Source organism: Poecilia mexicana, unplaced genomic scaffold (assembly GCF_051168715.1).
Source record: "Poecilia mexicana isolate PSO_F unplaced genomic scaffold, ASM5116871v1 scaffold_7, whole genome shotgun sequence".
NCBI lineage: Eukaryota > Metazoa > Chordata > Actinopteri > Cyprinodontiformes > Poeciliidae > Poecilia > Poecilia mexicana.
The window spans coordinates 17,563,534-17,580,427 of record NW_028263376.1 but is presented as its reverse complement, the minus strand read 5'-3'; the positions used below and the strand labels follow the sequence as shown (position 1 = coordinate 17,580,427).

Here is a 16,894-nt window from a genome sequence, read left to right as displayed (position 1 = left end):
GTAATGAGCTCAGCTGATGCGCAGTTCCACCAGGTGTTTGCTAATTGCTGCCGGCTAGTCTGAAGGAGTTTTGTGGCAGAGCTGAATGGTTACCATGGAGATTTGGGGGCAAAAAAGATGATAAAAATACAGTTTTCCAATTAAGCTTTTTTTGTATTAGACCAGAGAAACTTTCTGTTCATAATCAGTCCTGAAATATTAAACATTTATCATGCTAGATTTAAACATATCCTACAGATTTGCATGTTTATTCCAAACTCTCTTTACTGCATCTGACTGACTCGTGTCTAAATTAGGTCATGATTATCTGAAGATGCACCATTTGAGCGATGCTGTGGGACAAAATAAAAACAGACTAGGACCATCATGTTTGGATAGTTTTACTGATACTGTGGTTTTTCCAGGCACTTTTTCACCAAATTCACACAAATGCTAAAATCTGAGGAGATACTGCTGCTGGGTACAACGTTAAAAATCCACCCATGTGCACTGAAATCTACAATCAGGTGTTTTCCATTAACCTCCAATGGAACAACTTCTTTGGGTTGGATTTTAGGAGCTACTGAAATGAATTTAAATTCCTGAGAACTGAAAGATTAATACGAAACAAATCCCTGCAGAATTACATCAAACAGTAAATACTACACAGACGTTTGTCTAAATGTGGTATTACAGCACATGAGGACACCACCACCAGAGTCAGAGCTGCCACAATAACATCCTGTGTTCAGTACAAATATGAGACAATGAAACAAGTTGATTAAATGAAATTAAAGGTCTCTTCTCAGCCTACTGAGTTCTGTTCTCACAGCTAAAAATGCTTCACAGTGTCAGAAACCCAACTAGAAAATCTGTCGTTTGCAGTTTAAATACAACAGCCTGTAGAATAAAAATCCACAAAGCTACATCTCTCTTTTTGTCTCTAAAAACACACAAATCACAGCCACTACTACGTGTAAATACAAGTTAAGAACATCATGGTGTTTTAAAAAAGATGCATCACAAGAAACCTAAAGTAAAAGCACATTTAATGTGCTGAATGAACATCTCTAACATAGAGCTCATGACTGAATCTTCACGTACAGACACATTCGAGACGCTCACGACCTACATACAGTGTTTGACAAAGAATGTAAACGATTCCCCCCTCCTCACATTTACAATAAATAGAATAATTTATTTCAAACAGCACAGCTTATAAAAGATGATGGATCCCGTCTAACCCTGCTGCACCAGGCGGCGGTAGTGCGGCATGACCTTGCTCTCTGGGAGGTACAGGCCCATCTCCAACGCCACCAGAACCGGGAACTCCAGAGCAATCAGCTCCCGCCGGTTGATCCGGAAACGCTCCTCCAGCTTCTGCTCAAAACGCAGAGGAAAAGTTTCAGGTACCGAGAACACGACCCTGGTGGACTAATCCAGTCAAACCAGGACAGAGAAATGTTTACAAAGTGTTTTAAAAGGCACACACTTCAATGTGAGTTATAGAGAGTTATTGATTTAGAAAGGAGAAAGAGGAACAGAGTAAAAGAAAACAGAACAGAGAAAATGAAAGCATAAAAGACAGAAGAGAAAGAGACAGAAAAATATCTGAGAAAGGAAGTAATAGAAAAATAGAGATGAAAAGAGAACAAAAAGATGGTAAAAGGGAAAAGAGAAAAATGGAAAAGAGAGAGTGAAAAAGTAATCTTCAGAGTGTTTTAAAGGTTAAAATAAATACAAAAACCTTTTTTAAAATACAGACTTTAAAGTTTTAAAACCTTTAACAATCTTAATTTGTATATTTTTAAAAACTGCATCTCTTTCCCTTCCCTCATAAAATCCTAATTAAACGTATTAAAGTTTGTTTCTGCGATGGAAAGGGGGGTGTACATACTTTTTAACAATCACTGCATTTGATGTTGAATTTCACGACTTTGTCGTTCGGCCGATCAAACGTAAGAAATCGTTTCATTCAACAAACGGCATGCCGGGACTTTGAACCCCGTCGCCATGGTTACCGAGACAACGCAGCCTCCGTTTGTTTGAGTTGCAGCTTTCATTCTCCTGCAGCAGCCGTTGCCATGGAAACTACAGGTGCAGCAGCCTAAACCAATCAGCAGTGGAGATCCTGGGAGAGTTTTGAAGCTCAGTTTGAGGAAAAACGTGTCAGAAGTGGAGATCATTAGATGATCTGCAGAGGGAACCCTGCTGCGTCCGACAGGCTGCAGAAAACACCCGACTGGGTGGAGTACATAAACCGATATAAAAACAAAGTTAACGCTATGATTTTAATGACTCAGGCTGTTATTTTTATAGGGTTAAACATAAGTTCAGTGTTTTGCTGCAAATTTGCTTTTAATTAACTAAGATGACTCAGTTACTGATGTGTAAAGAAACATTTAAAGCCTCTATTCCACATTTTATTTCCATTCAGAAATCTGATTTTTCTTCATTCTCAGAGACAAACATATCTGTTAAAGTAAAGGCAACAGATAGTTTCCACTGTTTCTGTTTTATGAGCTGATCATCTGTGCTGCAGTTTTTAATTAGAAACAACTAATCAGATTAGTTGCGATGAACTGATTAATCGATAACTAAATAAGTGAACGATTATTTCAACAATCAATAACTGGAGTAGACTCTAAAACATGCCATTTGCTGAAAGAACATATTCAGAGCTGTAATTAAGCCAAAACTGTGCAAAAGATGTAAAAAAACATTCCTTTATCTTTAAATATGTTCCACCTAAAACTCCTAAAGTGGCATATTTTCAGCTTCACCTGGTACCGATTCTGTAAAAACAAAACATAAATCTTCTATTAAGCACTAAAGCAACAGATTAGCAATTCACTGTACTGATGTTAAGTCAAGCAGAAAGGCCTGAGCTTTTCAAATGTTGATGTTAGAAGTGGTTATTTTAGCTGCCTTCGAATCCTTTGCTGCAAATTATCAAGCCTTCACCAAAGGAATGATATGATACAGTATTTCAGACAATAAGATGTTTATTTTCTTATTTAAAAATGAGCTAAGTGGTTTGTTTATTTGCATCCTTTAATATTTCTATAATACTGTATAAAAAACTGAAGTGGTAAAATTAAAATCTGTAGAAAGTGTTTTTATGCAATTGTCGATAATTGATACAATAATCAATTACTAAAATAATTGTTAGTTGCAGACATGTTTTTAATTACGACGCAAGTTGTTTTGTGAGCAATCCAGCTTAAAAAAACGAAACCAAGCTGCAGCTCCTCCTCAGAGTCATGATGATGACTGAACACATATTTCTGCCTGTTGCTGCACCAAAACATTTTGAGAAAGTTGCGAGGATTTTTGTTAAAAAGAGCCAGATTTTTTTTTACTACCAGGTTGCTGATGAAGCCTGATAAATTGATGTAAATTTGATGCGCATAAACCTTTAAACATCTTTACATTCTCTGGTTCACCACATAAATAAGACAAGTCTTTCAGCAGACGGCCATCTTTGTTACAGATTCCTAAATACACAATAACATGAAGTTTAATTAAATTTTTTCTGTCTTCAGCAGCTCTTAAATTGCATTTTGTTCAGATAAACTACACAGGATAATATTTCTACAGAACAGGAGCCACACAGAAGCTGTTTAGTAAAAACCCCTGAGGTGAATGAAGAATTCAAGGTCTCGTTATTAAAGGTTCTGCAGTCTTTAAATCGGATCCTGTTAGCGCCCTTAGCGTGTTGACTCACATCAATGAGCTGCTTGACTTCTGGTTTCCGCAGATCGCTGCTGATCTTCGCAGCCAGCAGAACACACTCAGCCGCCACAAGCTTCCTGTTCTGCTTGTTGAGGCGACCTTGCAGCACCAGTTTCTCAAAGTAAACGAAGGCCATTGCTATGGTGACCGGCTGCAGGCCGCACTCTTCGCTCATGGCCCTCATCTCCCTCTTCAGGCTGGCAGAGAAGAAGAAGAAGAAGAAGAAGAAGTAGTCACAGTCACTCCATTGTTTGCAAAGAAAGAGCGAGTTGTATCAGCCGGAACTGCAAAAACACAAAACTATTTTTGGTCTAGTGTCTAGTGCAAATATCGAATTTTAAATAAGACAAAAATGAACTTTTCAGCAACATATAGGAGCTTTTTTTTAGGTGAATAATGATGAAAAAGTACAAGTTGCATTGGCAGATTATTTCTATTATAAAATAAATGTTTTATTACAAGTGAAATAATCTGCTACTGGACTTTTTCATCAATATTAAGGAATTATGTTAGTTTTGTTTAATTTCAAATGCATTAACATATTTATTCTAGAAACTACACCAAATTTAGATGGTGACATTTTGTGCTTTTGCAGTGAGACCATGTTGAGAGAGGACGATTCTTAAACCACAGAAGAAGAGGAGAAGCACCTTCTTATCTTGCTCAGTGTCAGCTTGATGTGAGGAAACTTCTCCTTGAAGGTTTCATTCATGTCCTTCTTCAGATCGGACGGTTTCACGTATTCAATAATGGTCGTCTGCAGAGACGGGAAACAAACCAGCAGCTCAATACAAACCTGCTGCTAAGTGATGTATTCTCTCTTTCTCACACACACACCCACACACACCCTCACACAGCTGTCTTTGTGGGGACTTTCTATTGACTTCCATTCATTTCCACACCCTAAACCTTATCCTAACCCTACCCAAATCTCAATTCACACCTTAGTCCTAAATCTAACCCCTGACCCAAAACCAGCGTTTCCCCTTGTGGAGGCCAGGCTTCGGTCCCCACAACGTAGTATGTGTCAGGAAAATGGTCCCCACAAGGTATTACAAACTAACGCACACACACTAAGGGCTAAAGGTTGCTGCCATGTGACACAACAAAGATATAGTATCACATGAGCACGGCATAAAGGGGATATTCTCTCTCCAGAGGTTGTAAAGACTCGGCGGACTGACTGAACGATTTACAAGTCAAATAAAACCATGTCCTGATTTCTGCAATCAACCTCAGAAACTCACACAGATGGTATAGAGAAACCAGGATACGACAATCTGTGTGACTTATATTCTGTTCATATTGTGTTTACATGTTTCACTCTTACAGATCAACTGATATTGTTTGTTTGTCACAAATTTTAAAGGGGACATGTAATGCAAAATTAACATTTTGCATGTTTTTTATACATCATTTGGGTCTCAGTTGCTTTTAAAAACAAACCAAGTACTTAAAAAAACAAATCACCCAGCTATTTTTTGGCAATAAGTTAATATTTTATTGGAGTCTGGAAAATGAGTAATATTTAAAACCTTCTCATTATGTCACATTCAATGGGCACTGTCTCGTTGCCTAGCAACTTAAGCCAAGCCCAGCCCGTTACCTAGAAACCCAAGTAGAAGTCTAGAATGTTTGGTCACCTGGCTTTAGCGCTCTAAGCGCTGTACAATGGCTACTGGAAAAGACAAGAGTTTTTTGTTGACTGCCATTTAGAAACCACTTGCTGCATTCTAGTTGGTTGTGCAGGAGCCTATATTAATGCTTTTCAAAGATGTACGGTTGTATAATTACTCATCTGTTTGCAGCCATTTTCACATGCGAGTGTAAACATTGCGTTGGGGGATGTGGCCAGCGGCTGCTTATTTGGATTTACAGTGACAGGAGGCCTAAAACAGCTCATCCTGAAAGGAGCTCAAAACAGGCAGAACTGAGTAAACCAAAGTCTGATTATCTAGGAATAATATTGTGCGAAAAATGTAATAAACATGATTAGTAAAGCCCACAGACCTATCCTAATCTGACCAAACATGCCAGAGCTCTGTTTCGGTTGCTTGGTGATGGACTGGGCTCAGCTAGGGTTGCTAGGTAACGGCGCAGTGACAGGAGGTTTTTGAAATGGCTAATTTTCCAAAAACAATAACTTATTGCCAAAAATGGCATGGTGTTATTAGAAGCAGCAAATGGGATTACAAAAACGTTTAAAATGTGAATTTTATATTATAGATCCCTTTAAAAACAAACAAAAGTTGATCATTTAACAATTCAACTCAGCCTCTTGTGAGGATTTGTCTTCACTTTTCTTCAAACTGCAGGGGAATTAGATTTATTTTAACTCTATAATCTAATTTGATAAATTTAATCAAAACTTCATTAAATAATTCAAATGTAATTTGATTCCTGCAGCGTTTCTAATAAAAAATAAACAGTTTAACACCTTTTCTATTTACTTCCGCAGAGATAATCGGGAACAGAAAAAGAAGCTGCAGCTCCGCTCACCACATACGATGCAAATATCAGAACCCTTTTATGTCTCCCACACGGCCACCGGGGGTCACTGAGCAGGTTGGGGTCATAATCCCCGACCTCCTCTATGTCTGCAACACAGAATCCAGAGAACCGTCAGAGCTGGGGGGGGAAGTGTGTGTGTGTGTGTGTGTGTGTGTAAGCTTGGAGTCATACATGGGTCTTGCGGTGTGCCGCTGTTCGGACGAGCAGGGATGAAGCCTTTTTGCCCGTTGCCACGGAAACGACACTGAGGGGTCTGGGATGTGCAGCTCTCCAACATGCTGATGCTCTTCTGCCTCACCAAGGCGTTGGTCGGGAACAGAAACTGAGCGTACGACACCGTCTGAAAACCAGGAATTGTACCGTTTATTTTTTTTATTTTTTCGGTTATTCTAATTACTAAACTAAAACTTTTATAAGGATTTTAAAAAAACAAATATTGGATGCTAAATGTTGAATTTTTTATGAATTTTCTCCAGTTCACACAGGGTCACACCTATACAGCTCAGATATTTACATACAGATGGGGGTCGCAGCTAATGATTATTTTAGTAATCAATTATTCTGATTATGTGACAAAAAAAAGACATTCTGCAGATTTTTCACTAAAGCTTATTTTATAAATTCAAAAATGTGGGTTGGACAGACAGACGGTTGGTTAGTTGGTTGGTTGGATGGATGAATAAATGGTTGGATGAACGGACGGATGGATGGACAGATGGATGATGTGCAGATGTACGGCTGGTTGAATGGATGGTTGATGGCTGTATGGATGCATGATTGGTTGGTTGGTTGTACGGTTGTACGAATGGTTGGATGGATGGATGGATGGTTGCATGGATGATTGTATGGATGGTTGGTTATACGGTTGGTTGTACGCATTGGATGGTTGTACGGTTATCTGTACAGTTGGATGGTTGTACGGTTGGATGCTTGGATGTACGGTTGGTTGGATGTACGGTTGGATGTGCAGTTGGATGTACGGCTGGTTGTACGGCTGGTTGTACGGCTGGATGTAGGGCTGGTTGTACGGCTGGATGTGCGGCTGGTTGTACGGCTGGATGTGCGGTTGGTTGTACGGTTGGATGTAGGGCTGGTTGTACGGCTGGATGTGCGGTTGGTTGTACGGTTGGATGTAGGGCTGGTTGTACGGCTGGTTGTACGGTTGGATGTAGGGCTGGTTGTACGGCTGGTTGTACGGTTGGTTGCGCGGTTGGTTGTGCGGCTGGTTGTATGGTTGGTTGTACAGCTGGATGTGCGGTTCGTTGTAAGGTTGGATGTGCGGCTGGATGTGCGTTTAGATGTGCGGTTGGTTGTACGGTTGGATGTGCGGCTGGATGTGCGGCTGGTTGGATGTGCAGCTGGTTGTACAGTTGGATGTGCGGATGGTTGGATGTGCGGCTGGATGTGCGGTTGGTTGTACGGTTGGATGTGCGGTTGGTTGTACGGTTGGATGTGCGGCTGGTTGGATGTGCAGCTGGTTGTACGGTTGGATGTGCGGCTGGTTGGATGTGCAGCTGGTTGGATGTGCAGCTGGTTGTATTTATGGATGTCTGGCTGGTTGTACGGTTGGATGTGCGGTTTGTTGTGCGGCTGGATGTGCGGTTGGTTGTACGGTTGGATGTGCGGCTGGTTGGATGTGCAGCTGGTTGGACGGTTGGATGTGCGGTTGGTTGTACGGTTGGTTGTGCGGTTGGTTGTACGGTTGGATGTGCGGCTGGTTGGATGTGCAGCTGGTGGGATGTGCAGCTGGTTGTACGGTTGGATGTGCGGTTTGTTGTGCAGCTGGTTGTACGGTTGGATGTGTGGCTGGTTTTACGGCTGGTTGTACGGTTGGATGTGCGGTTTGTTGTGCAGCTGGTTGTACGGTTGGATGTGCGGTTTGTTGTGCAGCTGGTTGTACGGTTGGATGTGTGGCTGGTTTTACGGCTGGTTGTACGGTTGGATGTGCGGTTTGTTGTGCAGCTGGTTGTACGGTTGGATGTGCGGTTTGTTGTGCAGCTGGTTGTATGGCTGGATGTGTGGCTGGTTTTACGGCTGGTTGTACGGTTGGATGTGCGGCTGGATGTGCGGTTGGTTGTACGGTTGGATGTGCGGCTGGTTGTACGGTTGGATGTGCGGTTTGTTGTGCAGCTGGTTGTATGGCTGGATGTGTGGCTGGTTTTACGGCTGGTTGTACGGTTGGATGTGCGGCTGGATGTGCGGTTGGTTGTACGGTTGGATGTGCGGCTAGTTGGATGTGCAGTTGGTTGGACGGTTGGATGTGCGGTTTGTTGTACGGTTGGATGTGCGGCTGGTTGTATGGCTCGTTTTACGGCTGGTTGTATGGTTGGTTGTACGGTTGGATCTGCAGCTGGTTGTACGGATGGACGTGTGGCTGGTTGGATGTGCGGTTTGTTGTGCGGCTGGATGTGCGGTTTGTTGTACGGTTGGATGTGCGGCTGGTTGTACGGTTGGATCTGCAGCTGGTTGTACGGTTGGATGTGCGGCTGGTTGGATGTGCGGTTTGTTGTGCGGCTGGATGTGCGGTTTGTTGTACGGTTGGATGTACGGCTGGTTGTACGGTTGGATGTGCGGCTGGTTGGATGTGGGGCTGGATGTGTGGTTTGTTGTACGGCTGGATGTGCGGCTGGTTGGATGTGCGGTTGGATGTGCGGTTTGTTGTACGGCTGGATGTGCGGCTGGTTGGATGTGCGGTTGGATGTGCGGTTGGATGTGCGGTTGGATGTGCGGTTTGTTGTGCGGCTGGATGTGCGGCTGGATGTGCGGTTTGTTGTACGGTTGGATGTGCGGCTGGTTGGATGTGCGGCTGGATGTGCGGTTTGTTGTACGGTTGGATGTGCGGCTGGTTGTACGGCTGGATGTGCGGCTGGTTGGATGTGCGGTTTGTTGTGCGGCTGGATGTGCGGCTGGTTGGATGTGCGGTTGGATGTGCGGTTTGTTGTGCGGCTGGATGTGCGGCTGGTTGGATGTGCGGTTGGATGTGCGGTTTGTTGTACGGCTGGATGTGCGGCTGGTTGGATGTGCGGTTTGTTGTACGGTTGGATGTGCGGCTGGTTGGATGTGCGGCTGGATGTGCGGTTTGTTGTACGGTTGGATGTGCGCCTGGTTGTTCGGTTGGATGTGCGGTTTGTTGTGCGGCTGGATGTGCGGCTGGTTGGATGCGCGGTTGGATGCACGGCTGGTTGTACGGTTGGATGTGCGGCTGGTTGGATGCGCGGTTGGATGCGTACCTTCCCGGTGGCGCCCAGCTCCACTCCCTCCAGCGACGGCAGCAGGTCAGCAGCCGCCACAGAGGACAGCCTCTGTCTCTGAGCGTCCAGCTTCGGGTCACTGTTCACAAACACACAAACATTTCTACGTAATTCTCGGCGCCAACCCGGCTCTCCTCTGAGAACGACGTAGGTCAGACGGGTGGTGATGAGAACGTAAAAGTGAGGGTGGGTGATGTTGCTCCCTGCTGGGAGGGGAGGAGGTAGCTGCGTTCTTAGTACCTGAGGTGAGCTCTCTCTCCATAGGGCAGCACTGAGAAAGCAGCATAAAGCGACCGCTTGGTACAAATCAGCATGATCCTGCAGGACACAGCGTGAACAGGCAGACAGAACAGATGGAGTGTCAGTCTACAGACAGCAGCGACAGGAACTGCCAGGATACACACCACAGACATCAGCTGCAGTGACCAGGGATGGGCAATCATCCTGAGAGGCCATGGGAATTTAAATTTATACGCAAAACATGACTGAGATCAATACTAATCAAATTTAATGTTTTTCTCCGTAAGAGCAGAAACCAATGGCAATATCGAAGCCCTTACATTACTCTACGGGCTGCAGTCACAACGATTAATCGGATTAATCGTGATTAATCTATTATTGAAATAATCGACAACTAATTTTGTAATTGATTGATTAACTGGAAAAGACTCAGAAAAATTACAATTTCCTTAACAACATATTCAGAGCAGTAGTTAAGCCAAAACTGTACCAAAAAAAATAAGCAAAGTTTTAGCTGGGAATGCCCGATATATCAGTACTAACATCGTTATCGAATGATATTAGTCATTTTTAATATATTGCATTGGCCCAATAGATAAAACTGGGCTGATAGTAACCTCCAATATTTATTTCCATCTTGTTGCCATCTCTTTCTGGTAATTTAATTTTTTGACCAAAGGTGTGAAAAAGGTAGAGAAATATATATATAATACCAGAAAGTATTGATTATCGGCCATAACAGCAATTCTGATGATAAGTATCGATATTGGCCCAAATTTTCATGCGAGTGCATTCCTAGTTTTAACTTCATCGTTTTATTTATTTCTTGAATAAATGTTTTCTTTTGTTGTTATTTTTTACTTATTTTAACAGAACTGTGTGAAATGTGTTTGTATCGGTGGGGCGTTTTGTGTTTTCTGCTTACTTACTTGAAATTTAGCTATTGTGCCAATTCCTGCATAATTACACTGCCATGAATTTCAGTAATGTTGATTAATCTCTATTAAAGCACCTTCTGCTATGAAATAATTCAAAATATAATCACCAGATTAGTCCAAACGGAAATTATGTTTACTCTGAGTTTCTCACATTTTTTTACTGCCTTTGCTACAAATAAAGCATTCACTAAAGGATTGACATATTGCTGCATTTTAGGCAATAAAATGCTTATTTTCTTATTTAAAAAGTGAATTGAATTATGTGTTAATTGCAGCTTTTAATATATTTCTAATATTGTATCAAAAAGTCTGCAGATTATGGCAAATTTAAAAAATCAGAATAATCGATTAATCGTCAGAATAATTGATAACTTAAATACTTGCACAACCCAATCAAATAACCACCAAAATAGACTTTAAATTTGCATTTACCATCAGTATTATCACAGTAAACAAATGTTTTGTTGGACGTTTAGTTCGTATCGCCCATCCCTAGCAGTGACACAGAAATAAGTCACAGAGCCACATCTAGAGACGGTCACTAATGAAGCTACACGGCTGTGAAAAACCACTGAAAGCAACGACACCCGGCTCATTTTCACCATCACAGTCAGTCACAGAGCTAATGACGAGATCTGGATCTTCAGATGAGATCTGGATCTTCAAAAAGCGCCAAACACCAACCAGCCTGGGGTTCGATATTCAGAAAGTCTTCAGCAGGTCAACTGAAGTCAAGTCACTCTCTTAAAATGCTGTTTTATTCATTTTTAATATTTATGCACGTTAATAATTTACTTTTTCACAGAAACGTGAAGCATGAATTATATATTTTTCCTCCATTTATGGAGGACTTTCTGAGGGAAAGTGTCTCTGTGCTGAATCCTTGTGTGTTCAAATTTCTACTGGAAACATAAAATCTATGAATTTCACCATAAAGTCTATTGGTAATTATTACATTTAAAACACTAAAAAAACAACATTGTAAGCTGCATAAAGGTAAAGTCAACCTGTCAATGCAAAGAGTTTAACTATAAAAGCAGCTGTATTTTAAAAGAGAAGCACTCTAATTTTATTGTTGTTTTTTTTATTTGTAACATGAAGGCAGAGAGTTTTATTTTGGTTTAATTGAATCAGAGAAGCAACAGTCTTACTGCAAGATGTTTGTCTTACCAGATGAAACTGAAAGAGAAAATAGGTGCAGAAATTTTCTGTTTCACTTGCACAAATTTCAAACTTTTATTTGCCATCAGTGAAATTTAGAACAGACAGCAGCTAATCATAATAAAAGAAATGGTAAATAAATTTTCCAAATTTGTACTTTTTTATACATTACAGTTTAGGTATTGTTTTCTATTCTTTATCCACTGTTAATTATAGAAAGGATACTTTAGTCTTTTTATTTTACTGTATAACGGAGCTGAATGGAGATTTAAAAATGAATATATGTACAGAGGAATTGTGATTTTTGTGCAGACTGGAACAAGCCGGGATAGACTATAAATGGTATTTATATTTATAATCCGATTCTAGAAATTTGTCGCTCATGATGGGATACATTTTTTTGTTTAGACGTTGCATGTATGGACAATTAGTCCCTCTTGTTCTGGATGCTGTGAAGCAGGAAGGATTTTTCTCTTACTTTTTTACTTAAGGATATTTGTTGTGATGCGTCACCATGGCAACAAGGTATTGTTTTTACAAGTGGAAGCAGCTGATTAGCATCTCAAAAGCTCAAATAAAATGTGAACTATGACCCCAAATTTATCCTTAAATGTATCCCGTTTATCCCAAACCGTCCCTTTAATTGATCATGTCCCCTACTCCAACATCTCTGAGGCAGCAAAACCAAATTAGGTGGATTAGCAGTGAAATATCATCTCTGCTGTCCATAAATTGAGCTCTTAGCATGTCATGAGACTGCCATGCAGCAACAAGCGGTCTTCAGTCAGAGGCCTCTTTAGATTTGCTGCAAGACTGGCTGCTAGTGGAGAGCCTTCCTGCCCACAGCATCACCATCAACAATGACTCTTTGAATGATATTTAACTTCCCTTTTGGAATAAATAAAGTATTTTTTAACTGAATTTTTAGCTGCCATCTTTGACATGATGTGCAAACCTGATAAAGTGAAGCATTAAAACCAATAATGATCAGAATTGTTTTGTTAGTTAATTTGTTAGTTAAGTGTTTTGTTAGTCTATTAAAAATTGTCTAGAAGTGTTTTTTTTTGTGATCTTGAGACTGAACTGCTTTGGTAAAGAGACACAGGCTGGAGGCAAATCAGCTGAAACACAACGCATAAACAAACACACTCTGACTCTATAGAGCTTCTGTATGGAGTAAAATGTGGAGAAACTAGTTCCTCCCAGTCTTTATGACACCACCACAACCAGTAAATGTACAAAACACCGGCTTTAGCTCCTCACAAGACAACAATGACATGCACTCTGCAGCCTCTGCTGTAAAAACCTGCCAATAAACACCCAGAGCTTCAGGGCTGACAGGCATCTGCTGGAGTTTGAGGTCTTTAACTTACACAATCTAAACGGGTTCGCTTCCCGTCGGGACAAAAACAGAAACTCAAACCTGTGGGACAGTTTAGGATCACTTAGTTTGCACTCACCGGCAGAATAAACACAAACAAACGAAAGCGTGTGGAGATGAATATGAAGGAGATGATGAGACAAATGAAAAATAGAGGCAAATATCTGTACCAAAATATTCATGACATCCACTTTTCTGAAGTTGTGTGAGAAACCAGCCTAATTGGACACCAACAGCATGTCATCTAAGCCACATCTTGCTTTGGGATAACCTTACTGCTGGTGCCATACGGTGTTAGATTTCCTCACTGCACCTCTTTTGGCTTTTGCTAAGCTTCCAAGGGTGATTAAATTCACTGTGGCAATCCCCTAACAGCAGCTGTGTATCCCGGTTATTTCTCTGCAGCCTCTGTACCAGAATTAATCAGCTTACAACAACTCCATGCAGGAGCATTATGCTGTTGCTACCAAAGCACCTTTATGAATATTACAACAGATTTTGTTTTTCTGTGTTCTGCTCATTAAATGTGATTTTAAAGCGGACGTACCTGCTTCCTCTTGTGTCATACTGCCTCATGCTCTTGATGAAGTGAACTTTCTTTGGCACCTTGGGTCCAGGAGAACCAGAAATGTTCCTCTGCCTGCACAAAAAAACAGAAAGAGACGGCTTTATGGGACGATTTCACGGGAAACCCAAAACATTCATGCGATGCAGCTCCAGGGCCGGCCAAAGGTTAAATGAGGCCCGAAGCAGAATTTTCTTTGGAGGCCCGTAATGCTGGGCAAAATGGCTTGAAAATAAAATGTGATTAATTTTTTTTATACCAAATTTGACTTACGATTTTAACCCATTTTTTTCCTCACTTTTTTTTCTTAAAAAAATTACAAATAACTAGGACTGTCCCAATAACAAATTTTACTGGACAATAAATTGTCCCAGAAGTTACTGAGATAAATGATAATATTGCTGTTTTGAGACCATTTGCAGGTAATATAACGGTAATGACAGAATAATGCAAGAACACATTCTCAAAGATCAATAAAATTTAAATTCTGATTAACATTTAACACTTAAACTGGAAAATGCTTTAAATATCCAGAATAAACAACAAAACAACTAATAAAATCAATCATGGGGACTAAACAAAATTAATATTGTTGCTTTGAGTACTTTTTCAAGTATTGATAATAGGATAATCATGCAACTTTCCCTCTCATAAACTTAATTTTGTTCAGAACACTCAACACTGGACCTGGTAGATATTTTAAATATCCAAAACAAAACACACCCAAGAACAATAAATAAACAGAAAGTAAAAAAAACTCAGATAACTGAAACCATAAATAAAATGAATTATGAAGTCTCTGTAAATAAAATTGCCCTTCAAAAATATTAATCACCAGAATGGAAGCTCGTTTAAAATGTGATTAATTTATTAATTGCTCATAGGCTTACTAATACCTCGGGGCGGACTTCAATAGGTTCTGTTATTATTAAAAGTATATTTATATAAATATTTGGAAGGTAAGTCAATAGTTTAACATTCAAAACAGTTAATGTAACAGATAATTTATATGGCAGACAATCTGGAGCATATGAGTGAATTCCTTTGGTAGAGCGAATCAAAACCATTTAATACGGAAGTCAGTGGCCCGTTTCGAGGTCCCCAGTGCTCCGTGGAGACACACTGACAACAAGCCTCACCTCTGCCGGGAATCCAGAGGGTTTCCGGTCGGGGTCGGGCTGAGTACGGCCGGCGTTGATTTGGCCCGGGAGCAGGGCTGGTGTCCGCTTGTCAAAGGAGACAGCGGGATACCCGGAAACTGCGTCTCACCCGCGCCGCTGGTCTCTAAAAATACCTCGTTGGGTCCCACAGAATTGGTGGCAGTCGGTCCAGGAGACGTTACCAACGAAGGCCGGACAAGACCGAATCCTCCGGGTAAACTGGAGGACGAGCCGCTCCCTGGTTCCGCTGCGGGGTCTGTCACCTGGTTGACAGGACCTCCGCTATCAGTCCGGAGGAGCTTAACGGCCGCGCCGCCCTCTCCGTCCCTGAGTCCGGTCTCCTCACCGGCTTTTTGGTCGGCATTTCCAGTGGTAGGTTGACCCTGAGGTCTTCCATCGAGAGAAATATTGCTGAGGAAGAAAATAGCAGCCCGTCTCCTGAGGGAGTCCTTCGTCTTCCTCCGGTGTTCTCGACGAGCTCTCGTTTGTTTACCGTTACTAGACTGCAGACCGCACAGAGCGGTCGCCATTCTACTCTGAAAATGCAGCTGTTGAACACAAAGGCAACGAGTACCGGTAAATGCAGTTTAGCCACTCCCACTTAGACGTGATTGGTTGTTAAGCTAATTATGCATCTTGAACCTTGAAAATAAGCGTAGGTGATTGGGTACTTCAGAAAATCCCCTCGCTCCCGACAGTTGATTGGGTGTAGCACCGGAAGGGAGGAGTCATGAAAAAAATGTAAATTTTAAAGGTTTTATCTGAAAAATGTGGACCATATTAAATATTAGTCCCCATAAAGTGTTTATTATGGTCCATCAACTTTAGTTTTGAGAACTTAAATGATGATTCCTTATTGTTTTTTTGATGATGTAGTGACATAGATCAAATATGTAATTTCATAATTTGCACCTTAAAATTCCATTATTGGACTTAATTGACCCTTACTTGCCTCTCACAAAGTCCAGATGCAGACAAAAGTAGGCCTAAATTTAAAAAAAAGTTAGAAACACAAAGAAAGTTGAAAACTAGGCAAAATAAAATGACTTAAATTTGTCAGTTATCTGGCTTTTATTCTAACCACATAAAAGACAGAACATTGCATCGTTGGAAGTTTCATGCCAAGTTATAGACAGATTTTTAGAAACGAATCCATCTGTATGACAGTGAAGTAGAGTGGTAACTATTAATTTGTAACTTATCCACACCAACCTGGGATTTTTAGTTATTTAAATGCTCTGTCACATTAAAATCTTTGCTTGAAAAACAACTCTTCTGAAAATGTCCATGTCTGTGTAAAAAATATATCTTGTAATGATGAGGTAGCAAAGTTATGAAATACAGTTTCGTAATTATGACAAGCTAGAAAGTCTTGTAGTCAACATAAATGTGCAACCCTCAAGATAAGCCCAAACAGCTGATAAATACTTCCTTGTATCATAAACCACCAATATCTGACTACCAACTCTTTAATCATTTTGTTTTCTTATGTTTTAAAGTGTACAACTTTAGTTGTTTTGTTTCCATACACTGACTTAACGTTCAGTAGACCTGAAGCCTGTTCAGTCATGTTCAAACAGGATTTCATATCAATGGTAATCATAAAACCAAATGCATCTCCTATAGCTACTTGGAACCTGTGAATAAGTCAGTTGCATTTCAACCTGCAAACTCAACAGCTTGGTATTTAAAACTAATAACAGTATTTAGTGTGACAGTTTGGCCTGGAGTTTGATCTAGGACTCACAGTTGTTGGGTTGTAAGAATGAAACCGAAAGTGAATTCTTGAAAAATTCACTATTACACATTTTGTCAACATGCCAAAAAGTGTTGTAAGTCAGTTATGTTATGTATGTCTGTGACTGTCTGTCGTCCCTTCTTCATTGTAAACTGGATCTTCACTGGATCACTGCATAATAAAAAATGACATAAAAATGTAATGACACTGTAAATAATGTCACATTTCTGTCCAG

At 40.7% G+C, this 16,894-nt stretch overlaps 1 protein-coding gene across 2 annotated transcripts; it reads right to left on the bottom strand.

The window, feature by feature from the left end:
* Window positions 1-364: 364 nt before the first annotated feature.
* Window positions 365-15,501, bottom strand: cables2a (Cdk5 and Abl enzyme substrate 2a). Of its 2 annotated transcripts, XM_014985187.2 has the most exons (9): window positions 14,901-15,501; window positions 13,744-13,836; window positions 9,717-9,794; window positions 9,456-9,555; window positions 6,397-6,565; window positions 6,214-6,311; window positions 4,365-4,471; window positions 3,707-3,911; window positions 365-1,359 (listed from the first exon to the last, which is right to left on the bottom strand). In XM_014985187.2, the coding sequence occupies exons 1-9, from the start codon at window positions 15,449-15,451 to the stop codon at window positions 1,219-1,221; spliced, it is 1,542 nt and encodes a 513-aa protein (XP_014840673.2). In that variant the 5' UTR covers window positions 15,452-15,501; the 3' UTR covers window positions 365-1,218. The 2 variants fall into 2 exon arrangements, with proteins under 2 accessions (XP_014840673.2, XP_014840683.2); XM_014985197.2 differs by lacking the exon at window positions 9,717-9,794.
* Window positions 15,502-16,894: the final 1,393 nt, after the last annotated feature.